The sequence below is a fragment of the Procambarus clarkii genome, unplaced genomic scaffold, assembly GCF_040958095.1.
Source record: "Procambarus clarkii isolate CNS0578487 unplaced genomic scaffold, FALCON_Pclarkii_2.0 HiC_scaffold_461, whole genome shotgun sequence".
In the NCBI taxonomy this organism is placed as follows: Eukaryota; Metazoa; Arthropoda; class Malacostraca; order Decapoda; family Cambaridae; genus Procambarus; species Procambarus clarkii.
In genome coordinates this window covers 57,351-71,823 of record NW_027189494.1, presented here as the reverse complement: position 1 = coordinate 71,823, position 14,473 = coordinate 57,351, and the positions used below count along the sequence as shown (strand labels likewise).

The 14,473-nt window shown below is 38.7% G+C and overlaps 1 protein-coding gene and 1 long non-coding RNA gene across 2 annotated transcripts in view; one reads left to right on the top strand and one right to left on the bottom strand.

Annotated features, from left to right (window-relative positions):
- LOC138361550 (uncharacterized) overlaps positions 1-14,473 on the top strand; it is a 31,436-nt gene that overhangs the window by 4,167 nt on the left and 12,796 nt on the right. The window lies entirely within an intron of this gene.
- On the bottom strand, positions 4,579-8,892 carry LOC138361551 (uncharacterized). The gene is made up of 2 exons (XM_069320819.1): positions 5,280-8,892; positions 4,579-4,784 (listed from the first exon to the last, which is right to left on the bottom strand). The coding sequence occupies exon 1, from the start codon at positions 8,864-8,866 to the stop codon at positions 6,350-6,352; it is 2,517 nt and encodes an 838-aa protein (XP_069176920.1). The 5' UTR covers positions 8,867-8,892; the 3' UTR covers positions 4,579-4,784; positions 5,280-6,349.

The window sequence follows — 14,473 nt, the reverse complement described above, 5'->3', positions numbered from 1 at the left end:
TGTGTCATTTCTGCTCACACTCATCTCTAAATAAAATGATTACAAATATTTCCAAAGACATAAACTGCCTCATCCAGCCCGCCTCTTCCCTCATTCCAAATCCAAAAACCCTCCAACTCCAACTCCAAGAGGAATTTCAAACTGCGAATACGTGCAGAGAACCAGAATTTGGCTCCAAAATATGGCTCAGGCCTCGAAATTGAGATGTTTGGGATATTTTGAAAACTGCAGGGGAGTTTGTGCAAAATGTGACACACTGCTGCTTTCAGGACTTGGCATATGTTGTGTATAAAAAGTCGTAATTTCAAACTGCGAATAAGTGCAGAGAGCCAGAATTTGGCTCCAACGTATGGCTCAGGCGTCGAAATTTGGATATTTGGGATATTTTGAAAACTGCAGGGGGGGGGGGGTTTGGGACAAATTTGACCAAACGCCGCTTTCAGTACTTGGTATATGTTGGGTATAAAAAAGTCGTAATTTCAAACTGCGAATACGTGCAGAGAGCCAGAATTTGGCTCCAAAATAAGTATCAGGCCTTAAAATTGGGATATTTGGGATATTTCGAAAACTGCAGGGGAGTTTGTGCGAAATGTGATTCACTGCCGCTTTCAGGACTTGGCATATGTTGGGTATAAAAAGTCGTAATTTCACACTGCGAATACGTGCAGAGAGCCAGAATTTGGCTCCAAAATAAGTATCAGGCCTTAAAATTGGGATATTTGGGATATTTCGAAAACTGCAGGGGAGTTTGCGCAAAATGTGACACACTGCCACTTTCAGTACTTGGTATATGTTGGGTATAAAAAAGTCGTAATTTCAAACTGCGAATACGTGCAGAGAGCCAGAATTTGGCTCCAAAATAAGTATCAGGCCTTAAAATTGGGATATTTGGGATATTTCGAAAACTGCAGGGGAGTTTGCGCATAATGTGACTCAATGCCACTTTCAGTACTTGGTATATGTTGGGTATAAAAAAGTCGTAATTTCAAACTGCGAATACGTGCAGAGAGCCAGAATTTGGCTCCAAAATAAGTATCAGGCCTTAAAATTGGGATATTTGGGATATTTCGAAAACTGCAGGGGAGTTTGCGCATAATGTGACTCACTGCCACTTTCAGTACTTGGCAAATGTTGGGTATAAAACGTCGTAATATCAAACTGTGAATTCGTGCAGAGAGCCAAACGTTGGCTCCAAAATATGGCTCAGGTCTCGATATTGAGATGTTTGGGATATTTTGAAAACTGCAGGGAGGTTTAGGACAAATGTGACCAAACGCCGCTTTCCGTACTTGGCATATGTTGGGTATAAAAAAGTCGCAATTTCAAACTGCGAATACGTGCAGAGAGCAAGAATTTGGCTCCAAAACATGGCTCAGGCCTCGAAATTGGGATATTTGGGATATTTTGAAAACTGCAGGGGAGTTTGTGCAAAATGTGACTCACTGCTGCTTTCAGTTCTTGGCATATGTTGGGTATAAAAAGTCGTTATTTCAAACTGCGAATACGTGCATAGAGCCAGAATTTGGCTCCAAAATAGTGCTCAGTCCTCGAAATTGGGATGTTTGGGATATTTTGAAAACCTCAGTGGGCTTTGGGACAAATATGACCAAACACCGCTTTCAGAACTTGGCATATGTTGGGTATAAAAAGTCGTAATTTCAAACTGCGAATACGTGCAGAGAGCCAGAACTTGGCTCCGAAATATAGCTCAGGCCTGAAAATTGGAATATTTGGGATATTTCGAAAACTGCAGGGGAGTTTGTGCGAAATGTGAATCACTGCCGCTTTCAGGACTTGGCATATGTTGGGTATAAAATGTCGTAATTTCAAACCACGAATACGTGCATAGAGCCAGAATTTGGCTCCAAAATACGGGTCAGGCCTCGAAATTGGGATGTTTGGAATATTTTGAAAACTGCAGGGGGGGGTTTGGACAATAGTGACCAAACGCCGCAATCAGTACTTGGCATATGTTGGGTATAAAAAAGTCGTAATTTCAAACTGCGAATACGTGCAGGGAGCCAGAATTTGGCTCCAAAATATGGCTCAGGCATCGAAATTGGGATATTCGTAATTTCAAATTGCGAATATGTGCAGAGAGCCAAAATTTGGCTCCAAAATATAGCTCATGCCTCGAAATTGGGATGTTTGGGATATTTTGAAAACTGCAGGGGAGTTTGTGCAAAATGTGACTTACTGCCGCTTTTAGGACTTGGCATATGTTGGGGAAAAAAGTCGTAATTTCAAACTGCGAATACGTGCAGAGAGCCAGAATTTGGCTCCAAAATATGGCTCAGGCCTCAAAATTGGGATGTTTGGGATATTTTGAAAACTGCAGGGGGGGTTTTGGACAAATGTGACCAAACGCCGCGATTTGTACTTGGCATATGTTGGGTATAAAAAAGTCGTAATTTCAAACTGCGAATACGTGCAGAGAGCCAGAATTTGGCTCCAAAATATGGCTCAGGCCTCGAAATTGGGATGTTTGGGATATTTTGAAAAATGCCGGGTGGATTGAGACAAATGTGACCAATTGCCGCTTTCAGTACTTGGCATATGTTGGGTATAAAAAAGTGGTAATTTCAAACTGCGAATATGTGCAGAGAGCCAGAATTTGTCTCCAAAATATGGCTCAGGACTCGAAATTGGGATTTTTGGGATATTTTGAAAACTGCAGGGAGGTTTGGGACAAATTTGACCAAATGCCACTTTCAGTATTTGGCATATGTTGGGTAAAAAAAGTCGTAATTTCAAACTTCGAATACGTGCAGAGAGCCAGAATTTGACTCCAAAATATGGCTCAGGCCTCGATATTGGGATATTTGGGATATTTCGAAAACTGCAGGGGAGTTTGTGCGAAATGTGACTCACTGCCGCTTTCAGTACTTGGCATATTTTGGGTATAAAAATCGTAATATCAAACTGCGAATACGTTCAGAGAGCCAGAATTTAGCTCCAAAACATGGCTCAGGCCTCGATATTGTGATGTTTGGGATATTTTGAAAACTGCAGGGAGGTTATGGACAAATGTAACCAAACGCCGCTTTCAGTACTTGGCATATGTTGGGTATAAAAAAAACTTATTTTCAAACTGCGAATACGTGCAGAGAGCCAGAATTTGGCTCCAAAATATAGCTCAGGCCTCAAAATTAGTATATTTGAGATATTTCGAAAACTGCAGGGGAGCTTGTGCGAAATGTGACTCACTGCCGCTTTCAGTACTTGGCATATGTTGGGTATAAAATTCCGTAATTTCAAACCGCGAATACGTGCATAGGGCCAGAATTTGGCTCCAAAATATGGCTCAGGCCTCGAAATTGGGATGTTTGGAATATTTTGAAAACTGCAGGGGGGGTTTTGGACAAATGTGACCAAACGCCACTTTCAGCACTTGGTATATTTTGGGTATAAAAAAGTTGTAATTTCAAACTGCGAATACGTGCAGAGAGCCAGAATTTGGCTCCAAAATACGGCTCAGGCCTCGAATTTGGGATATTTGGGATATTTTGAAAACTGCATGGGGGGTTTGGGACATATGTGACCAAACGCCACTTTCAGCACTTGGTATATTTTGGGTATAAAAAAGTTGTAATTTCAAACTGCGAATACGTGCAGAGAGCCAGAATTTGGCTCCAAAATACGGCTCAGGCCTCGAATTTGGGATATTTGGGATATTTCGAAAACTGCAGGGGAGTTTGTGCAAAATGTGACTCACTGCCGCTTTCAGTACTTGGCATATGTTGGGTATAAAAAAGTTTTAATTTCGAACTGCGAATATGTGCAGAGAGCCAGAATTTGGCTCCAAAATATGGCTCAGGCCTCGAAATTGGGATGTTTGGGATATTTTGAAAAATGCCGTGTGGATTGAGACAAATGTGACCAATTGCCGCTTTCAGTACTTGGAATATGTTGGGTATAAAAAGTCGTAATTTCAAACTTCGAATACGTGCAGAGAGCCAGAATTTGTCTCCAAAATATGGCTCAGGACTCGAAATTGGGATTTTTGGGATATTTTGAAAACTGCAGGGAGGTTTGGGACAAATTTGACGAAATGCCACTTTCAGGGCCTGGCATATGTTGGGTATAAAAAGTCGTAATTTCAAACTTCGAATACGTGCAGAGAGCCAGAATTTGGCTCCAAAATATAGTTCAGGCCTCAAAATTGGGATATTTGGGATATTTCGAAAACTGCGGGGGAGTTTTTGCAAAATGTGATTCACTGCCGCTTTCAGGACTTGGCATATGTTGGGTATAAAATGCCGTAATTTCAAACCGCGAATACGTGCATAGGGCCAGAATTTGGCTCCAAAATATGGCTCAGGCCTCGAAATTGGGATGTTTGGGATATTTTGAAAACTGCAGGGGGGGTTTTGGACAAATGTTTCCAAATGCCACTTTCAGTACTTGGTATATGTTGGGTATAAAAAAGTTGTTATTTCAAACTGCGAATATGTGCAGAGAGCCAGAATTTGACTCCAAAATATGGCTCAGGCCTCGAAATTGGATGTTTGGGATATTTTGAAAACTGCAGGGGGGGTTTTGGACAAATGTTTCCAAATGCCACTTTCAGTACTTGGTGTGGGAAAAACCTGCTGGGATTGATATAAGAGGAGACTACCAGGGACTTGTACTGAACTAAATTAAAAATTCACTGTCTGCTAATTAATTCAACTAAAATCTCTAGCTAGGGTTGTAAATCCTAGATCCTCTTTTCCTAATGACAAACTGTGGGCTGTAAGGGACAGGTGGGGTGAATGACTTAGTTGATAGAAGTTCCAATCCACCTGTAGACAGGGATCTCACATCAGCTTGTATTTTATACAAGGATAAGATTTAATAAATTCAGTTATCTGACTGAACACTGGCTCTGTTTAAATCAGGGATTTAAACGTACATAGTCTAACCTAGTACCATAACTTAACAGCCAATATGTACTTATACTATAAACAACAAATTAAATTGTAAAAGTATAATAAATGACCTTAAATGTAGTCTAAATACTGTCAAGTACTAGAAATTATATTCAATTAAATGAACTTATATGATAACTTAAAAATTAACTAAGCAAACAATTGATAACTTAATTTATATATTCAAATATATATGCAGACATATTCACTTATATGATACAGTTAGCTTGAGTGAATCTCTTCCAACGCTGTAGACACTTGTGAGGTTTTTACTTATTGAGGCTGAATTCTTTTCTGACAGAATGGACACTCATGAGGTTCAGTGCTTGGATAAGATTCACAGCTACACTACAATTTTAATAAACTTACTGAAATGTGAGGCTTAGCCTCGCTTTTTAACCAACAGACAGATTTATAGGATATTAAAGTTACACAAGCATACAATTGGCCAATCATACACCAAATAACCTTCAATATACTTCTCTGCCAGTCGGGGTGCCTGTCTGACAAGTTTGCCAGACTGATTAACTCTCTTGTCGAGTTTAGGCACGATATTTTGCTACAGCGTTGCTGTATGATGATCTGGTAGCGTTGCTACGTGATTTTTCTTTAACTGCGTTGCAGAAGAATGATATGATAAAGATAAAGAATGAAGGTGGAGGAAACCGTGTCACCGTGATCTCCACTATACACTCTATTTTAAGTGAATGTTCTAGGATTTTCCTTGTAGATATTGTCCAGGTACTCCCCCAGTTCTAGAGAGTATTCACTGGCGATAAAAAATATTAGATAAGGTGTCCTTGAGCTGGTAATGTTCGCTAAGGATCAGTCACTTGTTCACTCATTTGTAAACAAACGCGGAGTGCCGCGAGGCATCGTTGGTGGGCGCTTCTCGCCCCCCGAGAGCCTTCCCCCTCTCCCTTGAGAGGTAGCTTGCAATGAATATTGATTGATTATTTTTACAGTCTAGACTTATGATTAAGATAAGATGTGATTATAATATAATTAGATATAAGATTTAAAGATTATAAGTAGTATTTGAAAGTACCACTGAATCTTATTAAGGATTCGATTTTTAATCCTACCGGATGTTGAATCAATGTTCCAATAGTTTTTTAATTAAGAAGTCCTTCTAGAAGCTTCTGGATCCTTGAGAAATCATGTACAAAGTCACGTAGGCATCAAAAGGGCCCCTGTTGCGTACGTGTTCATGGTGCCATTGTCATCCAGGATCAAGCTATAAAATGAATCTTTAATGATTCTTATATGATTTTGATACGATTTAGATATGATTTTGATATGATTTAGATATGATATAGAAATTATACATTTCTTAGATGATTATTAGATATGGTGGGTAAAAATTTCCCACATCTTCCAGAGGGAGAGAACTGGCACAGAGTCCAATACTTAGGACAATAGTAACCATATGTATTTATTTACTCTCCATTGGATTGATAATACAAGTGCAAATTTTGCTTGCACTTTTGTGCTGCTGTCCGTTGTGGACGATTGTGTCTGTTAGGAGTTTGTGGGTCTTGTGGAGTTAGAGTGTCTTGAGGTCTCTCAGGATCTAACTGCAGCTGGCTCACTGATTCCATGTGGATGAGTTTGTCCAATGTCTTCAGGGAAGTTGTTCCTTTAGACAGGATTTTGACTATTCTCAAAATCCCCTGACTATCTGGATGGACTGAGACAACTTTACCTAATGGCCAGTCAGCCCTAGGGCCATCACTGTCTACCAAGACGATATCGCCAGGTTGGAGATTAGCTATATTATGGGGGACATTGGCCCCATAGTGATGTTCTCGTAGAGATGTAAGATATTCTTTTGTCCAAACATCATTCCATTTTTGGATTATGCTGGACAGATGTTTATACCCCTGAACCAACTCGCTCTGGCCCACATATGAGGGATCTCTGATCTCATCATCCACTAGAGATGGTACTGGAGTCAGAAGTCTTCCATACATTAGGTGGGCAGGACTTAACGGCTCATGTTGAGTAGGATCCTCAGACAAGTAAGTCAACGGCCGGTTATTCACCCTTGATTCTATTTCCGTGATTACTGTCTGGAGTTCTTGAAGATTGATTTTCTGACGGTGTAGAGATTTTCTCAAGGATCTTTTTACAGTTCCTATTAACCGTTCATAAAATCCTCCGTGCCATGGGGCTCTCGGAGGGATAAATTTCCATCTGCAATGACGCTGTTCCAGTGTGGAAGTAACTGCAGGATGGGAACAGATTTCCCGTAGACATGCTTCTCCAGCTACCAAGTTTGCTCCGTTATCTGAAATCATCAGCTTAGGGCATGATCGGCGTGCTGCGAATCTGCGGAAAGCTTGAATAAATGATTGAGCAGTCATATCGGGTGTTACCTCTAGATGTACTGCCCTGGTGGTAGCACAGGTGAACAGACAGATGTATGCCTTGATAGGTTGCTTATCTGCAGTCCCTGTTAGATATATTGCTCCTGTATAATCTACTCCTGTCGTTTCGAAAGGTTGTAGATGGACCACTCGTTCCTTTGGCAGGGGTGGTGGCCCTGGATAAGAGCAAGTTCTTGCATCGTACCTTCGGCATATCATGCAATTCTTCAAGATTGATTTGACTGACTGTCTTCCCTGAGGAATCCAGTACTGCTGTCTGATTTGTGTGAGTGTGTCTAACACTCCTCCATGTTTGATGATTTGTTGATGTGTATGCAACACAATCAACCTTGTGATCCAATGATTTTTTGGTAAAAGCCATGGATGCACGGTATCTAGATTGATATCTGCGTGTTTAAGTCTCCCTCCACAACGCAGAATGTTGTGATTTTCTTGGTCTATCCACAGACCGAGATTGTGTTTTAACTTATGCGGAAGATTTTCATAGTTATTCCCATAAGTTTCTCTCTGGGCTTGTCTTACCCAATAGAGAAGTGCATCTGGAAAAGTGTATTTTATACCTTTTTTCCTGAGATAATGAAACACGTTCTGTGTTACATTGATTAATTTGATGAGCGAGGAGTAACGAGTACAATCCAAGACTGATATTTGAGCTTGCTGCCTGGTGGTAGTTATGGTTTGTGTCGTAATGACGTGTGGCTTTTGTTCAGGCCAACTACCATTCACTAACCATCGAGGCCCATGAAACCAAATATCTGCCTTTGCAAACTGTTTAAATGTCATACCTCTTGATAAGAGATCAGCTGGATTATCCTTTGTTGGTACATGCAACAATTGAAAGCCTGCGGAAATTTCTTTAATTTCCGAGACGCGATTTTTTACATATGGAGTTGGACAGTTGTCGTTTCGTACCCATTGTAAGACAGCTTCATTGTCAGACCATATGATGACATCCTTGATGTTCATGGTAGACAAGACTTGTTTGATATGCACAGCTAAGCGTGTACCAGTTAGCAGTGCTGTTAGTTCCATCTGAGGCAAAGTCCTCTTTTTTAATGGAGCGACTCTGGCCTTAGAGGTGATAAGATATGATTGATTAGAAGTCACTAAGTAAGCACAAGCTCCAAAAGCTTTGGCTGACGAGTCTGCGAATACATGTAGTGATACTTCTTCATTTTCCTCGACTATGTGTCTCGGAAAGATTATCTTTTCAACTAAAGTTTGTTCTTGAGCCACTTCCATCCAAGCTTTTTGTAACTGGATTGGTAGTGGATCATCCCAACCAACCTTAGCTTTCCATGCTTGTTGCACCAATAAACGCCACTTGATAGTCAAAGGATTTAGTAGACCAAGTGGGTCAAATACTTTGCTAACTTGTGAAAGCAAATCCCTTTTTGTTGTGATGATGTAATTTACTGGCACAGATTTGATCGATATTGTGTCCGAGATTAAATCCCAATCCATACCTAACACCTTTTGTGATTCTGGTACGTGATATTCAGGGTAATCTCTTGCTATTTGATTATTCAATGTTGCATTATTAGAGGCCCAAGATTGTAGTGGCATGTTGGCACCTTGTAGCTCCTTGTTAGCCTCTTGATATAATTGTAACAATTCAGTAGTACTGTTAACTGTCCCTTGAAAATTATCTACATATAGATTTTGACTGATTTCAGTCTTACAGGGACTTGATGATTTCTTCAGATGAGTATCTAGAGTTGCTTGCAATAGAAATGGACTGCTTGTCGCGCCGAAAAGAACTGAAGAGAATCTGAAAGTCACTACAGGACTATTGACATCTTCTGGGTTCTCTACCCATAGAAACTTAGTGAAGTCTCTATCTTCTTCTTGTAAGCCAACTCTTAGAAAGGCCTTACTTATATCTGCTGAATACGCATATTTGTTAAGTCTAAACTTCAACAGTATGTCATACAATTTCTGAGTTAGACTTGGACCTGTTTGCAAACAATCATTTAGACTGGTTCCTTGGGGTCCAGATTTAGAGCTACAATTAAAAACTATCCGTAAAGGAGTTGTTTTTGATTCTCTCTTTACAGCCATGTGAGGTAAAAAATGGCCTGTTTGCGTATTGTCATGTTTCACGACTTCGATGAATTTATTCTTTAATTGTTGAGCAATAATCTCATGATAGAGTTTTAAATGCTCAGGCCTTTTTCTTAGCTTTGCTAGTTGCGATTTAAATTGACTATAAGCCATGTGATAATTGGTAGGTAAGGTTTTATGGTTGATTTTCCATGGTAGCCTTACCCAGTACTGTCCATCATAGTACTGTACAGTTTCTAAGTATTGATTATATGCACAGACATCATCAGGACTTGGTTGTTCAGGAATTATTCCTATAGCATCAAGTTCCCACAATTGAGGTACAGATTCTAATCCATCATCAATCATGTGGGGGATTTTAAGTGGTGACTGTTCTTTGCCTAGTCATGCCACTATTACAGTTTCTGTATGATGTGATTTTTCAGGAGTTGAAGGTTCAAGATCTAGTATAGGTCCTGTCATCAATATGCCTCCTGCTGATTTGAGTATATTCATACCCATAGATTCTTCTGATCCCAGAATGAATCGATGATAGTAGTCAGCTCCAATCAGGATTCCGATATCCCCTATGAGGTCAGAATCGAGTAGAGGATCTGCTAATTGGATTCTTTTTTCTTTTAGGAATTTAATAGTTGCTGTCAGACCAGTCACTTCCATTTCAGTAGGAATTTTATCAACTACTATGGCTTCTACTGTCCTTTGGGATGTACCTAGACAGACATTGAGTTTTACTACTGGAAAGGTTCTACGACCAGAATTAGTAAAAAACCCTGATATGGATGTAGATACTTGCTTTGAAGATTTAAGTTGTAAATCTTCTGCCATCTTTTTACTGATAAAGGTTTTCTGTGACCCTTGATCAAAAAAGCCTCTAGTTGGAATACAAATTCCTTGATTGCATAGTTCTAGCTGTGCAGTAGGCAATATGGCTGTTGTAACAATTTCTGTATCCAAGTCGTTGACATTGCTCATTACTGTACAGAATTGTACGGCTGTTGTGGTATTATCATCTTTGGGCTTTGCCTGAGATGCAGGTTGATTATTGGAAGTCTGTGATCTGGATTGAGTGTTAATATCACTACAGAGTGCTGTGTGATGTACACTTTTATGACAATATTGGCAGTTTTGCAATTGAGTGATACACTCACTAGTATCGTGCTTCCGTAGACAACGGATGCACCTGTTCAGAGATTTCAGTCGATCGATTCGACTGGCACGGCCTACATAAACTGTGCATTGATAAATGGTATGTGCTTCTTGACAGAATAAACATTTTGGGGCACTTGTAGCTCCTTTTGTCTTATCTGTCTTAGGAGCTTGGTTTCCTACAGTTCTGTTAACTGTGGGAGATATAGCATAAGAGCCAACATTATTCTGTTTCCACTTTGCAGAAGAGTTTTGTTGCCTTGATTTTTGATTGCCGTTTTGGACATTTTTGCTTTTGTCCGTGGATTCACCTTTGGGGATTTTTTCTTGAGATCTAAGTTTTCCTCGGCTTCGTAATCTTTGTACGTAAGCTCGAAGTCCATCAAAGATTTGGCTTTGTGATAAGATGTTGTTACAAGTATGTAAAACTTGTAGGTAAGTAATTACATGCAAGTAGGTCATACAAGCATGTAACACTTGTACTCCTCCAAGGATTTCCTTAAAGGATGAATTGTATCTGTAATAATGTGTATCTACATTATTCATGATGTGATGAAGCATTTTGCTTTTTCTTTTTTTTCCTCGGCTTTGCCTTTTCTATTAAGTAAGTCTCTTTGAGATGCTTGATTAACTTCAGATTTTCTGAGGCTGCTTTTACTCCAGTGAAAGCATGAGATTAGGTGATCAAGACTATATTCTTGGATTAAGATAGTTATCTTAGATGGATGATAATATTTGTATTGACATTGTCAATGGGCTGTTAGCCTTTCAGATTGCGATGCGAGATTAAGATTGGTCTTAATCCCCAATTGTAGACTATTGTAGTCAAGTGATGATGACATTTGTCTATCACCTGATTTAAATGGTCTGTAGGCTGTAGATTCAAGTGATTTTTTAGACACTTTGTGTCCTTTTCTTTTCTGTTTCAGTTGCTGGTGGAATACTGTTAGTCATTTTGACCTTTTCCGAGTTTCGGAGATTCCGAGATTTTTCTCTTTTTTTTCTGATGAATATGTTTGATGTTAATGTATTTTGATAAATGAGCTTTCCTGTCTACTTAGGTAATGATTCCAAAGATCGTCCTTCATTTCCTCCCTGGAATCTGGTTGTAGCAGGTGTTCAATTATCAAAAGTATTGTAATAATTTGATTTGTGACCCGAATGCACGAATGCACCAAGTTGGTAAATCTTGTAATAATTTTTTAAAAATAGTAAATGGCACTATTTTTGCAAAGTTATTACAAAATCTGTTACCATAATAATTGTTAGATAAAATACAGTAGAATGTCTACTGGTTTTACCTGGAATAGGGTATGATATAGTTGATTATAGATAGATTGTAATGATGCTCTTACAGTGATGATAACACTTTTTTAAAGAATATTATGTAATGAGCAGCTCTGAAAATCAGTAGATTAGAGATAATGCTAGATAATACACTTAAATATATATGTAATGTTACCACAATGAGGTAGATAATGGTATTTTATGATTAAGATGCAGTTGTGTCTGTGACACTGATATACTTAAGTACTGTGGTTTCTTAACACAAAACAATATCAGTATGCTATGAATGCTTACTAGATAATGGATATGGTGGCTTAAGCCACTGCAAACTATTTGTTTACTTAGATATATAGCTATGATAAATATTGGCTGATAGCTAGGTTAGGCTAGAATATGTAAGAATTATTCCAATGCAAAATCAAGAAGTTTCTTATGTATTTGGCATTGAAATATTCGGTAAATGAATGATCATAAATATCTAGGTACAAAAGACCATTATTATCCGGTTCGAAGGACCATTAATGTGGGAAAAACCTGCTGGGATTGATATAAGAGGAGACTACCAGGGACTTGTACTGAACTAAATTAAAAATTCACTGTCTGCTAATTAATTCAACTAAAATCTCTAGCTAGGGTTGTAAATCCTAGATCCTCTTTTCCTAATGACAAACTGTGGGCTGTAAGGGACAGGTGGGGTGAATGACTTAGTTGATAGAAGTTCCAATCCACCTGTAGACAGGGATCTCACATCAGCTTGTATTTTATACAAGGATAAGATTTAATAAATTCAGTTATCTGACTGAACACTGGCTCTGTTTAAATCAGGGATTTAAACGTACATAGTCTAACCTAGTACCATAACTTAACAGCCAATATGTACTTATACTATAAACAACAAATTAAATTGTAAAAGTATAATAAATGACCTTAAATGTAGTCTAAATACTGTCAAGTACTAGAAATTATATTCAATTAAATGAACTTATATGATAACTTAAAAATTAACTAAGCAAACAATTGATAACTTAATTTATATATTCAAATATATATGCAGACATATTCACTTATATGATACAGTTAGCTTGAGTGAATCTCTTCCAACGCTGTAGACACTTGTGAGGTTTTTACTTATTGAGGCTGAATTCTTTTCTGACAGAATGGACACTCATGAGGTTCAGTGCTTGGATAAGATTCACAGCTACACTACAATTTTAATAAACTTACTGAAATGTGAGGCTTAGCCTCGCTTTTTAACCAACAGACAGATTTATAGGATATTAAAGTTACACAAGCATACAATTGGCCAATCATACACCAAATAACCTTCAATATACTTCTCTGCCAGTCGGGGTGCCTGTCTGACAAGTTTGCCAGACTGATTAACTCTCTTGTCGAGTTTAGGCACGATATTTTGCTACAGCGTTGCTGTATGATGATCTGGTAGCGTTGCTACGTGATTTTTCTTTAACTGCGTTGCAGAAGAATGATATGATAAAGATAAAGAATGAAGGTGGAGGAAACCGTGTCACCGTGATCTCCACTATACACTCTATTTTAAGTGAATGTTCTAGGATTTTCCTTGTAGATATTGTCCAGGTACTCCCCCAGTTCTAGAGAGTATTCACTGGCGATAAAAAATATTAGATAAGGTGTCCTTGAGCTGGTAATGTTCGCTAAGGATCAGTCACTTGTTCACTCATTTGTAAACAAACGCGGAGTGCCGCGAGGCATCGTTGGTGGGCGCTTCTCGCCCCCCGAGAGCCTTCCCCCTCTCCCTTGAGAGGTAGCTTGCAATGAATATTGATTGATTATTTTTACAGTCTAGACTTATGATTAAGATAAGATGTGATTATAATATAATTAGATATAAGATTTAAAGATTATAAGTAGTATTTGAAAGTACCACTGAATCTTATTAAGGATTCGATTTTTAATCCTACCGGATGTTGAATCAATGTTCCAATAGTTTTTTAATTAAGAAGTCCTTCTAGAAGCTTCTGGATCCTTGAGAAATCATGTACAAAGTCACGTAGGCATCAAAAGGGCCCCTGTTGCGTACGTGTTCATGGTGCCATTGTCATCCAGGATCAAGCTATAAAATGAATCTTTAATGATTCTTATATGATTTTGATACGATTTAGATATGATTTTGATATGATTTAGATATGATATAGAAATTATACATTTCTTAGATGATTATTAGATATGGTGGGTAAAAATTTCCCACACTTGGCATATGTTGGGTATAAAAAGTCGTAATTTCAAACTTCGAATACGCGCAGAGAGCCAGAATTTGGCTCCAAAATATAGCTCAGGCCTCAAAATTGGGATGTTTGGGATATTTTGAAAACTGCAGGGGGGGTTTTGGACAAATGTGACCAAACGCCGCGTTCAGTACTTGGAATATGTTGGGTATAAAAAGTCGTAATTTCACACTGCGAATACGTGCAGAGAGCCAGAATTTGGCTCCAAAATAAGTATCAGGCCTTAAAATTGGGATATTTGGGATATTTCGAAAACTGCAGGGGAGTTTGCGCAAAATGTGACACACAGCCACTTTCAGTACTTGGTATATGTTGGGTATAAAAAAGTCGTAATTTCAAACTGCGAATACGTGCAGAGAGCCAGAATTTGGCTCCAAAATAAGTATCAGGCCTTAAAATTGGGATATTTGGG

Excerpts from the sequence above, each read along its gene's own strand:
- LOC138361551 (XM_069320819.1), bottom strand. The coding sequence starts at position 8,866 with ATGCCACTACAATCTTGGGCCTCTAATAATGCAACATTGAATAATCAA.